The sequence below is a fragment of the Dendrobates tinctorius genome, unplaced genomic scaffold (genome assembly GCF_039654945.1).
Source record: "Dendrobates tinctorius isolate UK_male_01 unplaced genomic scaffold, ASM3965494v1 ptg000203l, whole genome shotgun sequence".
In the NCBI taxonomy this organism is placed as follows: Eukaryota; Metazoa; Chordata; class Amphibia; order Anura; family Dendrobatidae; genus Dendrobates; species Dendrobates tinctorius.
The window spans coordinates 23094808-23115297 of NW_027361870.1; the positions used below are offsets into that span (position 1 = coordinate 23094808).

Sequence of the window (20490 nt, forward strand, 5' to 3'; positions counted from 1 at the left end):
TTCTGTGGAGCAACTTCTTTCTTAATGGGAATCTGTCACCAGATTTTTGCTATCCCATTTGAGAGCAGCACAACGTAGGGGCAGAGATCCCGATTCAAGCAATGTGTCACTTACTGGGCTGAAGGATAAAACAGTGATGTAATTAGCAGGTGATTATCACTAGAGGACAAATAAACCTGCCGCCATGTAGTCACGGATCTGCTGCAGATCTAGCAGGGCTCTGAATGCTGTGCTATGACAATTTATTGTCAAGGAAAATATCAATCTGGCATGTCTGATTTCAGCTAGTTGATCGGATGGTTTACTAGAGATTAGTCACAGGCAGAGATGTATGTCGGCATGAGAAAACAATCGCAGGAGTGCATCCGACGATCATTAAAGTCCAGTTGATCAGTGGTGATGCCACATGTCAGACTACAACAATCTCATATTGAGGACCTATTCCCAGCTATCGTTCAGCTGCTGACAAGCAATTTAATGGAAATGTGTAATCAAAAATGAACTATTCTTTAATTCTGTTTTAGGCAAATTTGTTAATTTTTTTTATAGTAATCTAAAAGAAATGTGTTTATAGATTCTCAGAAACAAAAAACTAATTTTGCATTGGTCTCATTGAACAGTAGGCCAAGTGCTACACTGCTGCATCCTGTTGGGCACATAGACGACAGCAGCGATAGTCTGACTCAGACCCTGCGGAGTACTGACGTCTATTGAAATGTAGAATGAGAATGTTCTTATTACGGCACAGATCATTGTGAATGGAGGGGGAAGAGGTGAGCTGTGACCGTCACTGATTTTGAATGGTGGTCCTGTTTGTTTTCTACAGTATGCACAGAGGTTAATCTGTAATTTTAATCATGTCTGCAAAGACTGTGACTGAAGTCATTTGGAATTTAGGCTGTGGCAAAAAGTTGCAAGAAATATACAGTGTCCCCGTAACGTCATGGTGCTCTTTTAACCAGTCCCTGGAAAGCAACAAGAGACGATAGAAATGTGAAATCTGCTCCAAATATAAAAAAAAACTCTCCCAGTTTCATACCTATTCAGTGCAGTCCGAGGTGGCCTCCATTTGTTGCCCTACACACATCCAAACGATAGTGAAGTTCTTGCCACACACGGGTAAGGACGTCTGGTGTAACAGAGTGAATAACGTCTGTGATTCTCTGTTTTAAGTGATTAATGTCGTTGATAATGGATCCCACATCGAACTGCACTGAATAGGTATGAAACTGGGAGTTTTTCTTATATTTGGAGCAGATTTCACATTTCTGTCGTCTTTTGTTGCTTTCCAGTGATTGGTCAAAACTTCACCATGACGTTACGGACACACTGTATATATACTCGAGTATAAGCCGAGCCAAGTATAAGCTGAGGCACCTAATTTTGCCATGAAAAACTGGATAAGCTTATTGACTCGAGTATAAGCCGGGTATGTATTGTCCCCTCATCCCTATCGTGGTATACATGGCTCCTCCGTTCCTGTCACTACATGCATGGCTCCCCTGTCGCTGTCCTGGTAGGCATGGCTCCTTATCCCCTATCCCTATGCATGATTATTCCTGTTTAACCCCTTCCTGACATCCGACGTACTATCCCGTCCATGGGACCTGGGCCCCTATGCCCATGGACGGGATAGTACGTCTACTGCGATCAGCGGCGCCCACGGGGTGAGCGCCGCTGATCGCGGCCGGGTGTCAGCTGATTATCACAGCTGACACCCGGAACAATGTGTCAGGGGCGGTCACGGACCGCCCCCGACACGTTAACCCCTTGCACACCGCGATCAAACATGATCGCGGTGTACCGGGTGTTAAAGGGAAGCATCGGCAGGGAGGGGGCTCCCTCCGTGCTTCCCTGAGCCCCCCACGGCAGCGCAATGTGCAGCGCTGCTGCTGGGGGCTCCTTCCCTGCAGGCCCCCGAATCCAAGATGGTGACGGGGGCCTTCGGGGGCCTGCAGGGAGCTGGCTTCCTCATGCCTGCAAAGCGCAGGCACGAGGAAGCCTTTGTGCAGTGCCTGTGACAGATCGCTGATCTGTGATGTGACAGATCAGCGATCTGTCACAGGACAGTGATGTCCCACCTGGGACTATGTAATAAAGTGAAAAAAAAAAAAGTGTTAAAATAATTAATAAAAAATGCCAAATAAATTAGAAAAAAAAAAAAAAAAAAAAAAAAAAAAATATTCCCACAATAAATCCATTTTTTGGAAATAAAAAAAAACAAAAAAAAAAAAACAATAAAAGTACACATATTAGGTATCGCCGCGTCCGTAACGACCTGCCCTATAAAACTGTCCCATTAGTTAACCCCTTTAGCGAAACCCTTAAAAAATAATAAAAAACGAAGCAAAAAATAATGATTTATTATCATACCGCCGAACAAAAAGTGCAATAACGCGCGATCAAAAAGATGCATATAAATATCCATGGTACCGCTGAAAACGTCATCTTGTCCCGCAAAAAACGAGCCACCATACAGCATCATCCGCAAAAAAATAAAAAAGTTATAGCTCGCAGAATAAAGCGATGCAAAAATAATTATTTTTTATATAAAATGGTTTTCATTGCATAAAACCGACAAAACATAAAAAACGACCTAAATGAGGTATCGCTGTAACCGTACTGTCCCGAAGAATAAAACCGCTTTATCAATTTTATCGCACGCGGAACGGTGTAAGCGCACCCCCCCAAAAGAAATTCATGAAACGCTGGTTTTTGTTCATTCTGCGTCCCAAAAATCGGAATAAAAAGCGATCAAAAAATGTCACATGCCCGAAAATGGTACCAATAAAAACGTCAACTCGTCCCGCAAAGAATAAGACCTCACAAGACTCAGTGGGTCAAAATACGGAAAAATTATAGCTCTCTATGTTGTGATGCAAAAACTGTTTTTACAATAAAAAGCATCTTTTAGCGTATGACAGCTGCCAAACATAAAAACCGCCATAAATAGTAAATCAAACCCCCCGTTATCACCCCCTTAGTTAGGGAAAAATAATAAAATTAAAAGAAAATGTCTTTATTTCCATTTTCCCATTAGGGTTAGGGCTAGGGTTAGGGCTGAGATTAGGGTTAGGGGTGTGTTGGGGTTAGGGTTGGAGTTAGAATTGGGGGTTTCCACTGTTTGGGCACATCAGGTGCTCTCCAAATGCAACATGGCGTCTGATCTCAATTCCAGCCAATTCTGCGTTGAAAAAGTCAAATGGTGCTCCTTCGCTTCCAAGCTCTGCCATGCGCCCAAACAGTGTTTTACCCCCACATGTAGGGTATCAGCCTCCTCAGGACAAATTGCAAAACAACTTTTGGGGTCCAATTTCTCCTGTTACCCTTAGGAATATAAAAAAATTGGAGGCAAAAATATCATTTTTGTGGAAAAAAATGATTTTTTTATTTTCATGCCCGGGCATTATAAACTTCTGTGAAGCCCTTGGGGGTTCAAAGTGCTCACCACACATCTAGATAAGTTCCGTGGGGGGTCTAGTGTCCAAAATGGGGTCACTTGTGGGGAGTTTCAATAGTTTAGGTACATCAGGGGCTCTCCAAACGCACATGACACCCACAGACCATTCCATCAAAGTCTGCATTCGAAAACGTCACTACTTCCCTTCCGAGCCCCGACGTGTGTCTATACAGTAGTTTTCTCCCACATATGTGTTGTCAGCGTACTCAGGACAAATTGGACAACAACTTTTGGGGTTCAATTTCTCCTGTTACCCATGGGAAAATAAAAAAAATTGGGGACTAATTGATCATGTATATGGAAAAAATACGATATTTTTATTTTCATGCCCGGGCATTATAAACTTCTGTGAAGCCCTTGGGGGTTCAAAGTGCTCACCACACATCTAGATAAGTTCCTTAGGGGGTCTAGTTTCCAAAATGGGATCATTTGTGGGGGGTTTCCACTGTTTAGGTACATTAGGGGCTCTCCAAAGGCAACATTTTTGTACCAGGAGTGGCATAAGGTCACCCAAAAGCAGTGTGAAAGAGTGGTGGAAAGCATGCCAAGACGCATGAAAGCTGTGATTAAAAATCTTGGTTATTCCACAAAATATTGATTTCTGAACTCTTCCTGAGTTAAAACATTAGTATTGTTATTTCTAAATGATTATGAACTTGTTTTCTTTGCATTATTTGAGGTGTGAAAGCACTGTTTGTTTTTTAATTTTGACCATTTCTACTTTTCAGAAACAAAAAAACAAAAATTTATTGCTTACAAATTCGGAGACATGTCAGAAGTTTATAGACTAAAAGAACAATTTACATTTTACTCAAAAATAGACCTATAAAGAGAAAAATCAGACAAACTGAACATTTGGAAGTGGTCTTTTAATTTTTGCCAGAGCTGTATATTTGAAAAACCCGCATCAAAATTTTAAAATGAGTATACAGTAGCTATCACAAAAAAATCCTGAATTAACTCACAGGTCATTTTGTGATAAAACGTTCTCTGTAAATGTGTTCTCTTACACCTCAAAACTGTGGGGAGAGGCACTGGAGACATTGCATGCATTCTATTCTAATGACAGGCGAGAAACGCCCCCTACTGATGCAGCATCGTCAGTGCCTCTTGATGAGCAGGAGTCTCAGAACAACTTTTTTAATGATTGTGCCTTTTCATTATTCCAACATAGTATAATGGAAGGAAGTGACGGTGCGAGACTCCACAGACTCTTTTTGGAGGAGAAAAGGAAGGGGGAGGGGATACCTCCCTGAATTTTAGGGCGATTTTAAATCTCAAATCCACATCCTCTAATGCAGAGGTCTCCCGACTTTCCTGCTTTGCAAACACACAGCAAAATCATTACGAGGAACATTTTCCATGAATAGTGTGTGATGCGCTTACCGTCACTATTCCCCGTGCAGGTAAACGGTAAGCTACTGTAACAGCAGACCGCAGTGAAAATGATGATGGTGGGAGATAGAACCGACAGGGTGGGTGACTGCCCTGAAGAATCTACATTAGAGGAAACACGTTGCGAGCGGCATACCCTTTATCATTTTTATCACCTACCCTGGTCATCATTTATTAGACTCTGACAATCCCATACGACTGATCGGGTGAGAGGGTTCCTTAATAATTTTGATCAAAGGGATGTTACCCAATGGAGATTGTTCCTTTGGGGTATATGTATTTTGACATTGAATGATATCAAATGTGAGATTATACATTGATCTATAAGTAATCATAACCACCACCTAGCACTGTCAGGGCTTTACAGGTCCTATGTGTTGGTCAGTGTTGGTTCTAATTTTGTTATGTCCTTGTCTGTGTGGCACTGCGCTGTTTGTCTATTTAGACTTTTGAGTTTATGATTTTATATTTAACAGTAAAAGTTTAGTTTAATATTACCACATGTTGCTAAACTCTACTGACCTATTGTGGAATATTCACCCGTTGCTTATAGTTTCAGTTTAAACGGTCACACAACCACATGTATATGATGTACATACTGTACTTACAGTCACGTGCCAACTAGACTCTTCCATCTTCTCTCGTTTCTTTTCTATTGCAGTGAGTGTGTGGACGGGTGTCTTTTATACAGATAACGAGTTCAAAACAGGTACAATTAATACAGGTAATGAGTGTAGAGCAGGAGGCTTCTTAGGCCGAGATCACATGCGAGAAACACGGCTGAGTCTCGCATGTTAAAAGCCGGCACTCTGATCAGAGCGTTCAGCTGCATGTATTCCTATGCGGCCTCACGCTCCGCTCCGAGTGCTGGCGGCAGTGCCGGGTATTAATATGCGAGATTTGGCTGTGTTTCTCGCATGTGCGATCCCGGCCTTACAGAAAAACGAACATGTCCGTGAGAGTCAGAATTCTTGCTGGCTGGCAGGTGATCAAATACTTATTTAATGCAATAAAATGCCAACCAATTATGTAAAAATCATACAACGTGATTTTTATTTTTAGTTTCTGTCTCTCACAGTTGAAGTGTACCTACTATAAAAACTACAGACCTCGCCATTCTTTGTAGGTGGGAAAATTTGCACAATCGGCAGTGTATCAAATACTTATTTTCCCCACTGTACATTGGCAGCTTTTTGTGAACAATGAATATTGACAAAAAGCTGTAAATCAGCGGTGTGGGCGGGGTTATACAGAGCTCAGCATTTGGCGCTCTGCTAGATTCACACCAGAGAAAAACGTGATCCTATCAGAACTGCTGCACCAAATAAATTAATTGAATTATCGCTGGAATCAGGGTCTCAGCCCCTACATCATGCTGCTGTCAGATTACATAATGAAAACCTGCTGACAGATTCCCTGTAAGAGGTCAAAAACAGCTTTATTTTCGGTCTAACTGGTCGGTAAAATTTTTTTTTTCATGTAACCAAAGTTACGTGTGATAAAAAATATATTAATAGCTGCTGCTGTAACAGAAGTGACGGTACATGGATTACACAAGGGTGACAAGTGAAAAAAAATCGTAGTTACTTACCGTTAACGGTATTTCTCTGAGCCCATGACGGCACCACGGAGAGGGGATCCGCCCCACGGGGACAGGAAACCTACAGATAAAAAGGCGGTACCTCTCTCCCGCATCAGTTGTTTTACAGAGCATTAATGGAACTTCAGCCTAATACTAACACAACACTTTAAGAAAAGGAATTTCTATAATCAATAAACTACGTAGAGGAGACACCACGTGACTTTTTGACTAAACTGTATTTACAATAAGTGCGCACCCCACGAGTGTAAGGAGGGAATATACGGGTGCCGTCATGGCCTCAGAGAAATACCGTTAACGGTAAGTAACTACGATTTTCTCTTTCCCCCATGACGGCACCACGGAGAGAATTGCAGAGACTATATATTAGGAGGGGGACCACTGCCTCCAGCACCCTACTACCAAAGGTTAGATCTGAGGAGGTGGTCAGGTCCAGCCGATAGTGGTTAAAGAAACTCGAAGGAAGGGATCAAGTAGCGACTCTACATATCTGTTCAATGGAGACGCCTGCTCTCTCTGCCCAGGAAGTTGACACCGCTCTTGTGGAATGGGCCGTTATTCTGCCTGGAATGTCCGCCCCTTGTGTCGAGTACGACAAGGTGATGGCCTCCCTTATCCACCTCGCCAGCATGCTCTTTGATGCCTTTCGCCCTTTCTTTGGCCCCTGGAAGCAGACAAAAAGAGACCTATCCTTCCTACACTCCCTGGTGGCCGCTAGGTATTCCATTAGGCACCTCCTAATGTGTGCAGGGTCTCGTCTCCCTTGTTTTTGGGATTGGGGCAAAAGGAGGGGAGGGAGATTTCCTGAGTTCTGTGGAATTGGGACGCTACCTTCGGCAGATAGGACAGACCCAGCCTAAGTACCACCCTGTCATCCAGGATCTGTGTAAATGGAGGGAAGACTGACAGGGCCTGGATGTCGCTAATTCTACAGGTCGATGTGAGGGCTATCAAGAGGGAGGTCTTGAGAGATTAATTTTAGCGGTGCTTCCTGCAAAGGCTCAAAAGGGGGCTTGGTCAGGGCTGAGAGTACCAAGTTTAGATCCCGGGGAGGGGTGTTTAGGGAAGACACGGGCCTGGACCTACTGGCTGCCTCAATGAACCTGGACACCCAACGATTCCCTGCCAAGTCACAGTTGTATAGGGCCCCCAGGGCTGCCACTTGAACCTTTAATGTGCTGGTAGCTAGGCCTTGCTCGAAGCCCTTTTGCAGGAACTCCAAGATCTTTGGTAAGGGGACCTTCCCCTTTGGACTGGCCTTTGATACTGAAAGGAACTTCCTCCAGACCCTCCCATACTGTTTAGTGGTTATCGGTTTCCTGCTGCATAGTAGAGTGGAAACAAAATTTTGGGAGAAACCTCTGTTAATTAACAGCACCCTTTTAAATTCCAGGTTGTCATATGTAGGTTCTCCACCTGAGGGTGCAGTACTGGGCCCTGGGAGAGTAAGTTCGAGATATCCGGGAGGACCCAGAAGGGGGCTATTAATATTACCCTTGCTTTGTCCTCCCTAGTCTTCCTCAGAACTGATGGAATTAGGGCTATTGGTGGAAACGCATAAGTAAGGGGAAAGTACCAAGGGGTCATGAGGGCATCCAGGGCTACCGGATTCCCGGAGGGGTCTATGGAACAGAAGGTTTTCACCTTCCGATTCGTCCTGTTGGCGAACAGATCTATATCGGGTTTCCCCCATAGTTTCGTGACCTGGTGGAAGATTTCCTGGTTCAACTTCCACTCGCCCTGTCTCAGCTGTGTGTGACTTAGGCCTCTTTCACACATCCGTTTTGTGCCGTCAGGCGAGATCCGGCTTTTTTTTGGAAAACCGGATCCGGCGAAATGCAATGCCGGATCCGGTTTTTCCCCATTGACTTGTCTTAGCGCCGGATCGTGCCGGATGGCATTGCGGTTCGTCCGTTTTTGCCGGATACGGCTATTTGGCTCATTCCGGCGTCTGGAAAAAACGGCTACTGTAACATTTTTTGTCTCCGGCAAAAAAGCCGGAAGCGCCGGATCCGACGCTTCCGGCTTTTTGCCACAATGAAAGTCTATAGGCACCGGAATGCGCCGGATCCAGAAAAAGACGGAACCAGCCACCGGATCCGTTTTTTGAAGTCTGCGCATGCTTAGATCCAATTGGCCAGCCCCCAGGAAACAGATATAACCTGCTAGACGGATCCGGCAGAAAAACGGATCCGTTTCTACAGTTGTCCAAAATTTACACCGGATCCGTTTTTTCTAAAAATAGCCGGATCCTGCATGATGGCAAAAAATTGATGAGTGAAAGTAGCCTTAGAAAGTCCGCCGTGACGATGTCTGTCCCTTTTATGTGGAGTGTAGTCAGTGAGCCTTGGTTTACCTCCGCAAACTGGAGGATCGATCCTGTCACTGCCATTAGGGCGCGGGACCTCGTGCCCCCCTGGTGGTTTAAGTAAGCCACTACCGTGCTGTTGTCTGAAAACACCCTTACGTGGTGGGATCTGAGGGATTCCGCAAAATGCAGGAGGGCGAGCTTTACCGCTAACAACTCCTTCATGTTCGGGGAGGCTGCCTTTTCGTCCTCTGTCCAGACCCCTAGAGCTACCTGATTGTCCAAGTGAGCCCCCCACACCCTGGGGCTTGCGTCTGTAGTGAGGACTCGTGATTCTGGTATTACCCAAGGAACCCCCCTGGATAGGTTGGAAGATTCCGTCCACCACTGTAGTGACTGCGCCGTTTCGGGTGATATGTCTAACTGCCCTTCTAAAACTCCGTGAAGGGAAACTTCTGCCGCTGTTTCCCACTGTAGATCCCTTGTGTGGGCTTGAGCCCATTGCACGGCTGGTATACAGGCAGTCATTGACCCGAGCAGAGACATGGCCTTCTTCAGTGTTGTTGCTGTGTGAGTTATTGCCCCTGTTGCTCTCTGCTTTATGTGTAGCATTTTCCCTTCTGGGAGACGACATTCCTGCCTGAGGGAATCGATGGTTATACCCAAATACTCTAGTACTTGGCTTGGGACCGTCCGGGACTTTGGTAGGTTTAGCAGCCAACCTAGGTCGGTCAGAGAATTCATGGTCCTGCTCAACTGGTCCCTGCAGTGTGATGGGGAGTTGCCTATTACTAGGAAATCGTCCAAGTATGGGAATTTTAGTACGCCCTGTTCTCTTAGACGTGCCATAACCTCTGCTATGATTTTTGTGAATACCCTGGGGGCGATGGCCAGCCCGAATGGGAGAGCCTTGAACTGGTAATGCTTTATTTCTCCCCCTATGGTTACTGCTATCCTGAGAAATCGGCGGTAGTCCGTGTGTATGGGGAGGTGGTAGTATGCGTCCTTTAGATCGAGTACAGTCATGTAACAGGATGGAAACATTTTCACCGCAGATTTTATTGTTTCCATTTTGAATCGGTGGATTACCAGACACCTGTTTAGTTTTTTTCAGGTCTATTACTGTCCTGAATGTCCCATCTGGCTTCTTCCTCAGGAAAACAGGGGACTAGAAGCCTTCTCTATCTTGGTGAGGAACCTCTTGCAGTACCAATTTCTCCACCAGGGTCTGGATTTCCTATTGGATTGCGGCTTGTTCTTCCGCCGACTGCCTCTGTGGGGTCACTACGAAAGAGGGTTTCGGTGAGGTGAGAAATTTTAATTTGAGGCCTGTTTTTATGATGTCCAAGATCCATTGACTGTTTGAAATGTTTTCCCAGGTTGGTAGAGGAGGGCCAATCTTCCCCCTACCTTGGAAACACCTTCATTGGAGTGGCTTTTTGTCTGTCGGTTTTCCAAACATGAACCCCTTTCCTTTGCCTCTTCTATCTTCCCACTTGTCCTGGGAATTCTAGGGCGGCTTCCTCTGGATAAATTTCCTGCTCCGAAAACGCTTGAAGGGGAAATTGGATGGATTAGGGAAAGACCTTTTTATCTCCAGCTTTGTCAAGTATATCGTCTAGCATAGGTCCGAAAAGGAATTCACCTTCACATGGAATGGAGCAAAGTTTTGATTTTGTTTGCAAGTCCCCCGTCCAGCACTTGAGCCATAGGGCCCTTCTGGCTGCGTTTGAGAATGAGGCTGCCTTCGCTGATGGCCTGATTAAATCTGCAGATGCATCCTCTAAAAAGGCCGCTGCTCCTCATCAATGGGACGGAGTCTAGGATTGCGCTTCTCTTGGATTTGTTTTTTAGCTGGTCCTCCAGCTGATCCAGCCACACCATAAGGGCTCTAGCCGTGCAAGTGGTGGCTATGGCGGGTTTTAGGCCTCCTCCGGCTGCCTCCCACGAACCCTTCAGGAACGTATCCACTTTTTTATCCATGGGGTCTTTTAGTGTACCCATGTCCTCAAACGGCAGAGAGAATTTTTTGGATGCTTTTGCGGTGGCTACGTCCACCTTTGGTGCTTTATCCCAAAAAGAACAGCTTCGATCTTCAAAGGGGTATTTTCTTTTGGGGGCTAAAAGGCCTTTTTTCTCCGGTCTTTTCCACTCCCTCTGTATTAGCGCCTAAATTTTATCCTTCATAGGGAATGATCTCCTTTTATTCTGCTCTAACCCACTGAACATAGCATCCTGGATAGTCCTTTTGGGCCTGGTGTCTACTAGTCCCATAGTGGTCCTGATTGCTTTTATTAAATTATCGGTTTCCTCTATAGGGAAACAGCTGCGACCTTCTTCGGCAGAGGACGAGGAGTCGAATGACGGGCTGTCCGTGTCTGATGCAGAGGAATCGCTCTCCCTATCACTGTGATCTGACTCGGGGTCCCTGCTTTTAGGCTTTTTAATTTTTCCCTGGAGGGACTTGAGGGTATTCTCTACCTGATGTTTTATTAGGTTTCTAAGGTCAGAAGCGAAGCCTGAGGATTCTTTGCATATAGTGTGCTCTATGCAGGATTGCCAGAGCCTTTTCCCCCACCCTGCAGGGAGCTCCTCTTTACAGAGTGGGCAAACCTTGTGGTTGACCTTTTGCGTGCACTTCTTCCCCTATAAGAGGATAGGCCCTAGTTATAATATGTACATTCACGCAGCTCACTCACCCACCGGACCGAAGAAGGATACCGAGTCTGAAGGGGCTCCAGGGTCTGCAGGAGGCTTGTCTTTTGGGACCCCTGTCCCACCGGACTCCTTGCTGTGCCGGGACTCCGAGTGGCTACTGCGTCGCTGTGAGATCCTTCTTTCGGTAGCTTTGCTGCGATCGGCGATGTTGCTGCTGGGGTCCTGCGTCGGAGGCCATGTCCCGCAGCTGCTGCTCTTCCTGTGCCAAACTCATGATTTCAGGGGACAGGTCAGCGTGGTGCTTAATGCGTCTTTCAATCGAGCGCCGTTTTTTATATATACACACACAGATACATATACACACTGCACGCCGGCACCCAGTGATGCCTAGCGCTGCCCTCACGTGACGCTGTGGTGTCCTCCCCACGCGTGCGCACTCCCAGGCCTCCCAGTGCATTGCGTCGGCCTCACGTGACCTGGCGGCGCTCCGCCCCACGTGACTAGGCCACGCTCCGCCTCGCGCCTGCGCACTGCCGCCGCGCGGTCCCTGCCATCTTGCGCGCCCGTTGGCCACTGGTCTCCGGTACCTGCCCCCGGCCGCCCAGGCCCGCTTCTGAGGGGGACGCGTTCTTCTACAGGCACGACGATGGTAAGCCTGTAGGTTCCCTATGGGGACAGGAAACCAACTGATGCGGGAGAGAGGTACCGCCTGTTGATCTGTAGGTTTCCTGTCCCCGTGGGGCGGATCCCCTCTCTCCGTGGTGCAGTCATGGGGGAAAGAGAAAATCCTCAGCGTTTTCTGGATGAAGCTGGAAAGTTTTTATACGCTTGTGTGAACACGGTCTAATGATAATTTCCACAGCGGTCATTTTCTGAGTGTGTGAAACCGTTCATATCCCCTCGGTATCATTGATTTCCCCCATGTGCTATAAAAACATCCGTTTACCAAAATCACAATGCGCTTTCCCTTATAAAAGTCCTTTACTTCTAAGTGCAAATCAGAAACCATATACAACATTGCAAGATCACAGCCAAAAAAGTTAATTTCTCAAAAATTCATTAAATATTAACAAAATCATTTCCACACTGGGAGCTACTGTCAATTATTCCACAAACCCCCCGCGTCCATCAGACCACATTCAAATATTGAATATTAAGTGCATAAGTAGGATTCTCAGATGACGACTGTGCTCGCCCCAGCTCAGGACTCCATTGTACATCAACGTCCAGTAATTACAATGAAGAGATATCGTACATCGCTCCTCGTGTCCGCAGAGTCTGATAGTAATCCGCGCCTTCACTTATTGTTCAAAACTTTGACTGTCTTTCGTCCATAATGGTAGTAGCTGTACCCAGAGGCCACAGTGGAGAACGCAGTGATACACCTGGAACAAAGCACACCGACATCAGCATGAAACACAAGAACATACTCCTCATGGCTCTAACAATCATCAGGATCAGAACCCCTCCTCAGTTCATGGTTAGGGGGTGCATACAAAATGTCAGCATGCCCCCACATTCCCAGTACAGAATGCGGGAGTATACCCCATACAGATCACCTGTACATATCTACAGTAGTAAATGGATATAGGGGTTATATGTAAGTAACCAGGAATGATACCACCATCTAACTGGGATAATTATAGGGGTTGTCCAGTGTAAAAGGACAAGTTCTGACTGTAGACTTGTGAATCTTCACATCACGCGCACTGCAGACTGAGGATTCTCTGGTGTCAGAGCTGGGAATGGTCACTATCCAACTAGACCGTTTCTGGCCTCGCTCAATGCAAGTGTATTGCGCAAGGCCGTAAAAAGTCTAGTCGGATTGTGTCTGGTAGTATGCATATCGCATACTTGCAGTCACATGACTGTCGTTCCCGATGCTGACAGTGGAGAATCCTCACAGAGGACAAGTCAAGCCCAATCCATATGCCCTATGAGGGCACATGTCCATTAACCCCTTTCCTACATTAGACGTACTATTCCGTCCATGCGACCTGGGACCTAAGTACCAAGGACAGAATAGTACGTCATAGCGATCAGCTGCGCCCCCCCCCCCCGTGGGGAGCGCCGCTGATCGCGGCCGGGTGTCAGCTTCTTATCACAGCTGACACCCGGCACTGTCAGGGGCGGTCACAGACAGCCACCGGCATGTTAACCCCTTGGCACACTGCGATCAAACACGATTGCAGTGTACCGGGGGGTTTAGGGAAGCATCGGCTCCCTCCGTGCTTCCCTGACACCTGCGCAGCAGCACGATGTGCAGCGCTGCTGCGGGAGCCTCCTTCCCTGCAGGTCCTCGGATCCAATATGGCGGCGGGGACCTTCGGGGGCCTGCAGGGAGCAGTCCTCACTGCCTGCAGAGCGCAGGCACGAGGAAGCCTTGTGCAGCGCCTGTGTCAGATCATTGATTTGTCACAGCGATCTGTCACATGACAGTGATGTCCCCACTGGGACAGTAATAGTTAAAAAAAAAAAAAAAAGTGTAAATCGCTAAATTAACCCCTTCACTACCAAGGGTGGTTTGCACGTTAACTCCTGGGCCAATTATTACAATTCTGACCAGTCCTTTTATGAGGCCATAACTCTGGAACGCTTCCATGGATCCCGGTGATTCTGACATTGTTTTCTCGTGACATATTGTACTTCATGTTCGTGGTAAAATTTCATTCATATAACTTGCGCTTATTTGTGAAAAAAAAACACGGAAATTTGGCGAAAATTTTGAAAAATTCGCAATTTTCCAACTTTGAATTTTTATGCCCTTAAATCAGAGATACGGCACACAAAAAAACTTAATAAGTAACATTTCCCACCTGTTTACTTTACATCAGCACAATTTTGGAACCAAAATTTTTTTTTGTTAGGAAGTTATAAGGGTTAAAAATTGACCAGCGATTACTCATTTTTGCAACACCATTTTATTTTTACGGACCACATCACATTTGAAGCCACTTTGAGGGGTCTATATGATAGAATGGTGTCACTTTTGGGTATTTTCTAAAAACTGCACCCCTTAAGGTGCTCAAAACCACATTCCAGTTGTTTATTAACCCTTCAGGTGCTTCACAGGAATTTTTTGAATATTTAAAAAAAATGAACAAACTTTTTTTCACAAAAAAAATACTTCAGGTTCAATTTTTTTTTTTTTTTTTTTACCAAGGGTAACAGGAGAAATTGGACTGCAAAAATTATTGTGCAATTTGTCCTGAGTACGTTGATACCCGATATATGGGGGGGGAGCCACTGTTTCGGCGCATGGCAGAGCTCAGAAGGGAAGTAGCGCCGTTTGACTTTTACAATGCAAAATTGGCTGGAATTCTGATCGGACGCCATGTCACGTTTGGAGAACCCCTGATGTACCTAAACAGTGGAAACCCCCCACAAGTGACCCCATTTTGGAAACTAGACCCCCCAAGGAACTTATCTAAATATGTGGTGAGGACTTTGAACCCACAAGGGCTTCACAGAAGTTTATAACGTACAGCGGTACAATTAAAAAAATCATTTTTTCCACAAAATGATCTTTTCACCCCCAAATTTTATTTTCCCAAGGGTAACAGGACCCTAAAAGTTATTGTGCAATTTGACCTGAGTACGCTGATACCCCATATGTGGGTGTAAACGACTATTTGGGCGCATGGCAGAGCTCGGAAGGGAAGCAGCACCATTTGACTTTTTTGGCTGGAATTGAGATCGGACCCCATGTCACGTTTGGAAAGCCCCTGATGTGCCAAAACAGTGGAAACCCCCCCACAAATGACCCCATTTTGGAAACTAGATCCCCCAAGGAACTTATCTAGATATGTGGGGAGAACTTTGAACCCCCAAGTGCTTCACAGAAGTTTATAACGCCCAGGCGTGAAAATAAAAAAATCATTTTTTTCCACAAAAATTATAGTTTTGCCCTTAATTTTTTAATTTCCTAAGGGTAACAGGAGAAATAGGACCCCAAAAGTTGTTTTGCAAATTGTCCTGAGTAGGCTGATACCCCATATGAGGGGGTAAAACACTGTTTGGGTGCATGGCAGAGCTTGGAGGGGAAGGAATACCATTTGACTTTTTCAACGCAGAATTGGCTGGAATTGAGATCAGACGCCATGTTGCGTTTGGAGAGCACCTGATGTGCCCAAATAGTGGAAACCCCCAATTCTAACTCCAACCCTAACCCCAACACCCCCCTAACCCTAACGGGAAAATGGAAATAAATAAATTTTTTACATTTTATTATTTTTCCCTAACTAAGGGGGTGATAACGGGGGGTTTGATTTACTATTTATGGAGGTTTTTATGTTTGGCGGCTGTCGCACGCTAAAAGACGCTTTTTATTGTAAAAATAGTTTTTGCATCACCACATATTGAGAGGTATAATTTTTCTGTATTTTGACCCACCGAGTCATGTGAGGTCTTATTTTTTGCGGGACGAGTTGACGCTTTTATTGGTATCATGTTCGGGCATGTGACATTTTTTGATCGCTTTTTATTTCGATTTTTGAGACGCAGAATTTACAAAAACCAGCGTTTCATGAATTTCTTTTGGGTGGTGCGTTTACGCTGTTCCACTTGCGATAAAATTGCTAAAGCGATTTTCTCCTTCGGGTCAGTACGGTTACAGCGATACCTCATTTATGGCTTTTTTCGTGTTTTGGGGCTTTTATGCAATGAAAAAATTTTATATAAAAAATAATTATTTTTGCATCACTTTATTCTGCGAGCTATAACTTTTATTTTTTCGCTGACGATGCTGTGTGGCGGCTCGTTTTTTGCGGGACAAGATGATGTTTTCAGCAGTACCATGGATATTTATATGCGTCTTTTTGACCGCACAGTGACTGGCAAAAGGTACCCCTGACGAAGCTAGAGTGGCGACACGCGTCGGGTCATTAGTCCAGCCTGCCCCACTCCACTTCATATGTGATGTATTGGGTTCTGTGCATCTATGTATATTATTTGAAGGTGGACATGTAGATGTCCTTTGGTTGTTTGCACTCTTTACAGCCCATTTCTGGTCTGGATGATCTGGTCTGCTCTTGGAGCCCGATTTCAGGCTGAGGTATTTCTAATTGGGGTTTATTCAGTACATTCCAGAAACGTTTGTTTTTTATGTACCACATTGTGAATAAGAGTATGCCAGAGCTATATAACCAATTGTATGAACTGTCTCAAGGCATTATTTAAGCTTGTGATAACATCCATTTAAACTTTATCTGCATCACTGATATCCATGATTCATTTGTGATGGCTACAGTGTATTAGTGTGCTTTCAAAACCTTCTAATTGGGTATTAGTTTACATGGACCTTGGGTATAAGACACTTTCTCCACCAAAAGTGGTAGTGGTTATCAGGTTTGGTTCTCTATTATGAGATATGTATATCTTTTGAATGTGTCACATGTGTGACCATTTTTTAATGTTTTTAATGTGTTGTTGTTTGCTGTGCTTAAATTTAAATAAATAAAAATTGTAATATTTTTGCTAAATTCCTATTCAGGGTGATCTCCGATTTGTGGCCTATTCTTTTCTGCTTGTGACTGCCAACAATCGGAATAAAAAGCAATGGAAAAATGTCACGTGCCCGAAAATGGTACCAATAGAAACGTCAACTCGTCCCACAAAAAATAAGACCTCACATGACTGGGTCAAAATATGGAAAAATTATAGCTCTCAAAAACTTACAATAAAATGCGTCTTTTAGCGTGCGACAGCTGCCAAACATAAAAACCCGCCATATATAGTAAATCAAACCCCCCTTTATCACCCCCTTAGTTAGGGAAAATAAAATAAAAGAAAAATGTATTTATTTCCCCATTAGGGTTAGGGCTGAGATTAGGGTTAGGTGTGTGTTGGGGTTAGGGTTGGAGTTAGAATTGGGGGGTTTCCACTGTTTTGGTACATTTCTGTGTTTTCAACTCTGCAAGCTTATATCTGGTATATAGTGTTTTTTTTCAACTTACTCTGCTTGTCCCCTTATGTTGTGAGGTCAAGAAACTTTTCAAAGTGCTTTATGATCCATGTAGTGCTGGACATGTGTTTATTTGACCACAACACTTTATTGGGTCCTGGTGTCTCAATTTAGTGTGATTGATTAACGAGAAGAGAGCAAAAAAAAAAAAAAAATCTTAGCCTTAACCTCCTATATATTCAGACCTAGCTAGGGGGAGCATTTATGCAGGGGTGGCATTTATGCACATGTAATCTAAGCACATCAAAGTACTACTGGCAGTTATAACATGGCAGTTGGGCAGGAGACAGGTAAGACATTTATATACATCTACTCCCTGTACATTAGGAGTACAACAAATATATACCATATGCATTTGTGTAATTTATATCCTGGCCGCTGTATTCACACACATCCACCGCCCTGGCATTAACTCTCTACACTCCATCCATATTGACCCCTCGCTTCTTTCCTCTCCTATGTATAGCACTCACGCTCTTTTCACATTGTTAAACTGCACAGATCCAGTCAGTCCCACCATTCAACATCAGAGACGCTCTCACAAATCACTTAACCATCTGCTCACTCTTTCTATCCTCCTTCTCCTAGTCGCAGGAGACATTGCTCCCAACCCTGGTCCCCCATGTTATAGAAAGTCAAACCCCCCCGACTGCTACACTTAGAAACCCCTCTAATCTGATTAATATTCCCTGCCTGCCATCTGTCTCTTAATTGTGCACTTTGGAATTCTCGCTCAGTGTGTAACAAACTCTCCTTCATCCATGACTTCTTCCATTCTAATTCTCTTAACCTCCTGGCTCTTACTGAAACCTGGATCCAGCAGTCAGACACTACCGCTGCTGCTGCTCTTTCATACGGGGGGCTACACTTCTCTCATACCCCAAGATCAGACAGTAGAGCTGGTGGAGGCGTTGGTCTGCTCCTATCACCAAAATGTACCTTTCAGGTTATCCCTCAAGTACCCTCACTTGTCTTCCCTTCTTATGAGGTCCATGCCGTCAGACTCTACACCCCCTTCTCCATGCGAGTGGCGGTGGTGTATCGTCCTCCCGGCCCCTCCCATCAGTTCCTGGATCATTTTGCCACTTGGCTTCCACATTTTCTCTCCTGTGACATCCCTACCCTCATGGGCGATTTCAACATCCCCATTGCTCTTCCCCTCTCACCATCTGCTACTCACCTTTTATCTCTCACCTCCTCATTTGGCCTTTCGCAGCTTACTAATTCTCCAACACATGAAGACGGAAATTCCCTTGATTTGGTCTTCTCTCGGCTTTGTGCAGTGGATGATTTTGCAAACTCCCCTCTCCTGCTCTCTGACCACAATCTTCTTTCATTCTCTATAAAGAACTGCCAGGCTGCTCAGGTCACCCCCACTGTCCAGACTTATAGAAACATACAGGCCATTAACACCCAGAAACTTATGAAGAACTTGCAGTCTTCATTGGCCCCTATCTCCTCCCTCTCATGTCCTGATTCTGCATTGAAGCATTACAATGAAACACTTCAAAGTGCCCTGGATGAATTTGCACCCCCTATAAATAGAACACCACAATGCAGACGGCGACAACCCTGGCACACCCTGCAAACACGTTTCCTGCAACGGTGCTCTAGGTGCGCAGAACGTCTGTGGAGAAAATCCAATCTACACGAAGATTTCATCCATTATAAGTTTATGCTTAGAACATACAACACTGCCCTTCACCTCTCCAAACAAACCTATTTCAACACCCTCATCACCTCACTGTCCAATAACCCGAAACATCTCTGACACTTTTCATTCTCTACTCAATCCAAGAGTACAGGCCCCAACCACGGAGCTCCGAGCTGACGATCTGGCCAATTACTTCAAAGAAAAAATTGACCAGATTCGACAGGAAATTATCTCCCAATCACCTCATACCATGCACTGTCCTCCCTCCCCCACTGCATCTAGCTCACTCTCTGATTTTGAACCAGTCACAGAAGAAGTAAGTAGGCTCCTTGCATCTTCTCGCCCAACTACTTGCACCAGTGACCCATTTCCGTCACATCTCCTCCAGTCCCTTTCCCCTGCTGTCACCCCTCACCTAACTAAAATATTTAACCTCTCTCTCTCTCTTCTGGTATTTTTCCCCTCCTCATTTAAGCATGCCATCATACATCCACTACTTAAAAAACCATCCCTTGACCAAAACTGTGCCGCTAACTATAGACCTGTCTCTAATCTTCCCTTCATCTCTAAACTCCTGGAACGCCTGGTCCACTCCCGTCTTATCCGCTATCTCTCAGAAAACTCTGTTGTCGACCCTCTCCAATCCGGTTTCTGCTCTTTACACTCCACTGAAACTGCCCTCACTAAAGTCTCTAATGATCTGCTAACAGCTAAATCAAATGGTCATTACTCCATGCCAATTCTCTTGGATCTCTCTGCAGCATTCGACACTGTGGATCATCAGCTCCTCCTCACTATGCTCCGTTCCATCGGCCTCAAGGACACCGTTCTCTCCTGGTTCTCCTCCTATCTCTCTGACCGCTCCTTTACCGGTTCCTCCTCCTCTCACCTTCCCCTTACTGTTGGGGTCCCCGAAGGATCGGTTCTAGGCCCCCTCCTCTTCTTGTACACTGCCCCTATTGATTTGGTTTCCAGTACCATCTCTATGCTGACGACATCCAATTATACGCTTCTTCTCCTGACATCACGCCAGCCTTTCTAGAAAACACCGGCGATTGTCTAAACGCTGTGTCTAATATGTCCTCACTATATCTGAAACTGAACCTGTCAAAGACTGAACTCCTGGTGTTTCCTCCCTCTACTAATGTACCTATACCCGACATTGCTATTTCTGTGTGTGGCTCCACTATTACTCCCCAGCAACAGGCCCGCTGTCTTGGGGTCATACTTGATTCCGAGCTTTCCTTTGCCCCCCACATTCAATCACTGGCTCGCTCTTGTCATCTGCACCTCAAAAACATTTCTAGAATTCGACCTTTTCTTACTTTTGACTCTGCAAACACTCTGTTTCTCTTATTCATTCTCGTCTCGACTATTGTAACTCTCTTCTAATCGGTCTCCCTCTTACCAAACTCTCCCCTCTCCAATCTGTCTTGAATGCTGCAGCCAGGAT

General features: G+C 45.2%; 1 protein-coding gene across 1 annotated transcript in view; it reads right to left on the reverse strand.

Moving 5' to 3' along the window:
* Nucleotides 1–12383: 12383 nt before the first annotated feature.
* Nucleotides 12384–20490, reverse strand: part of CRLS1 (cardiolipin synthase 1) — a 37538-nt gene continuing 29431 nt past the window's right edge. Inside the window, exon 7 of the mRNA XM_073553875.1 lies at nt 12384–12806. Within this exon, the coding sequence (XP_073409976.1) occupies nt 12719–12806 (88 nt within the window). The 3' untranslated portion in view covers nt 12384–12718. The remainder of the gene's footprint in view (nt 12807–20490) is intronic.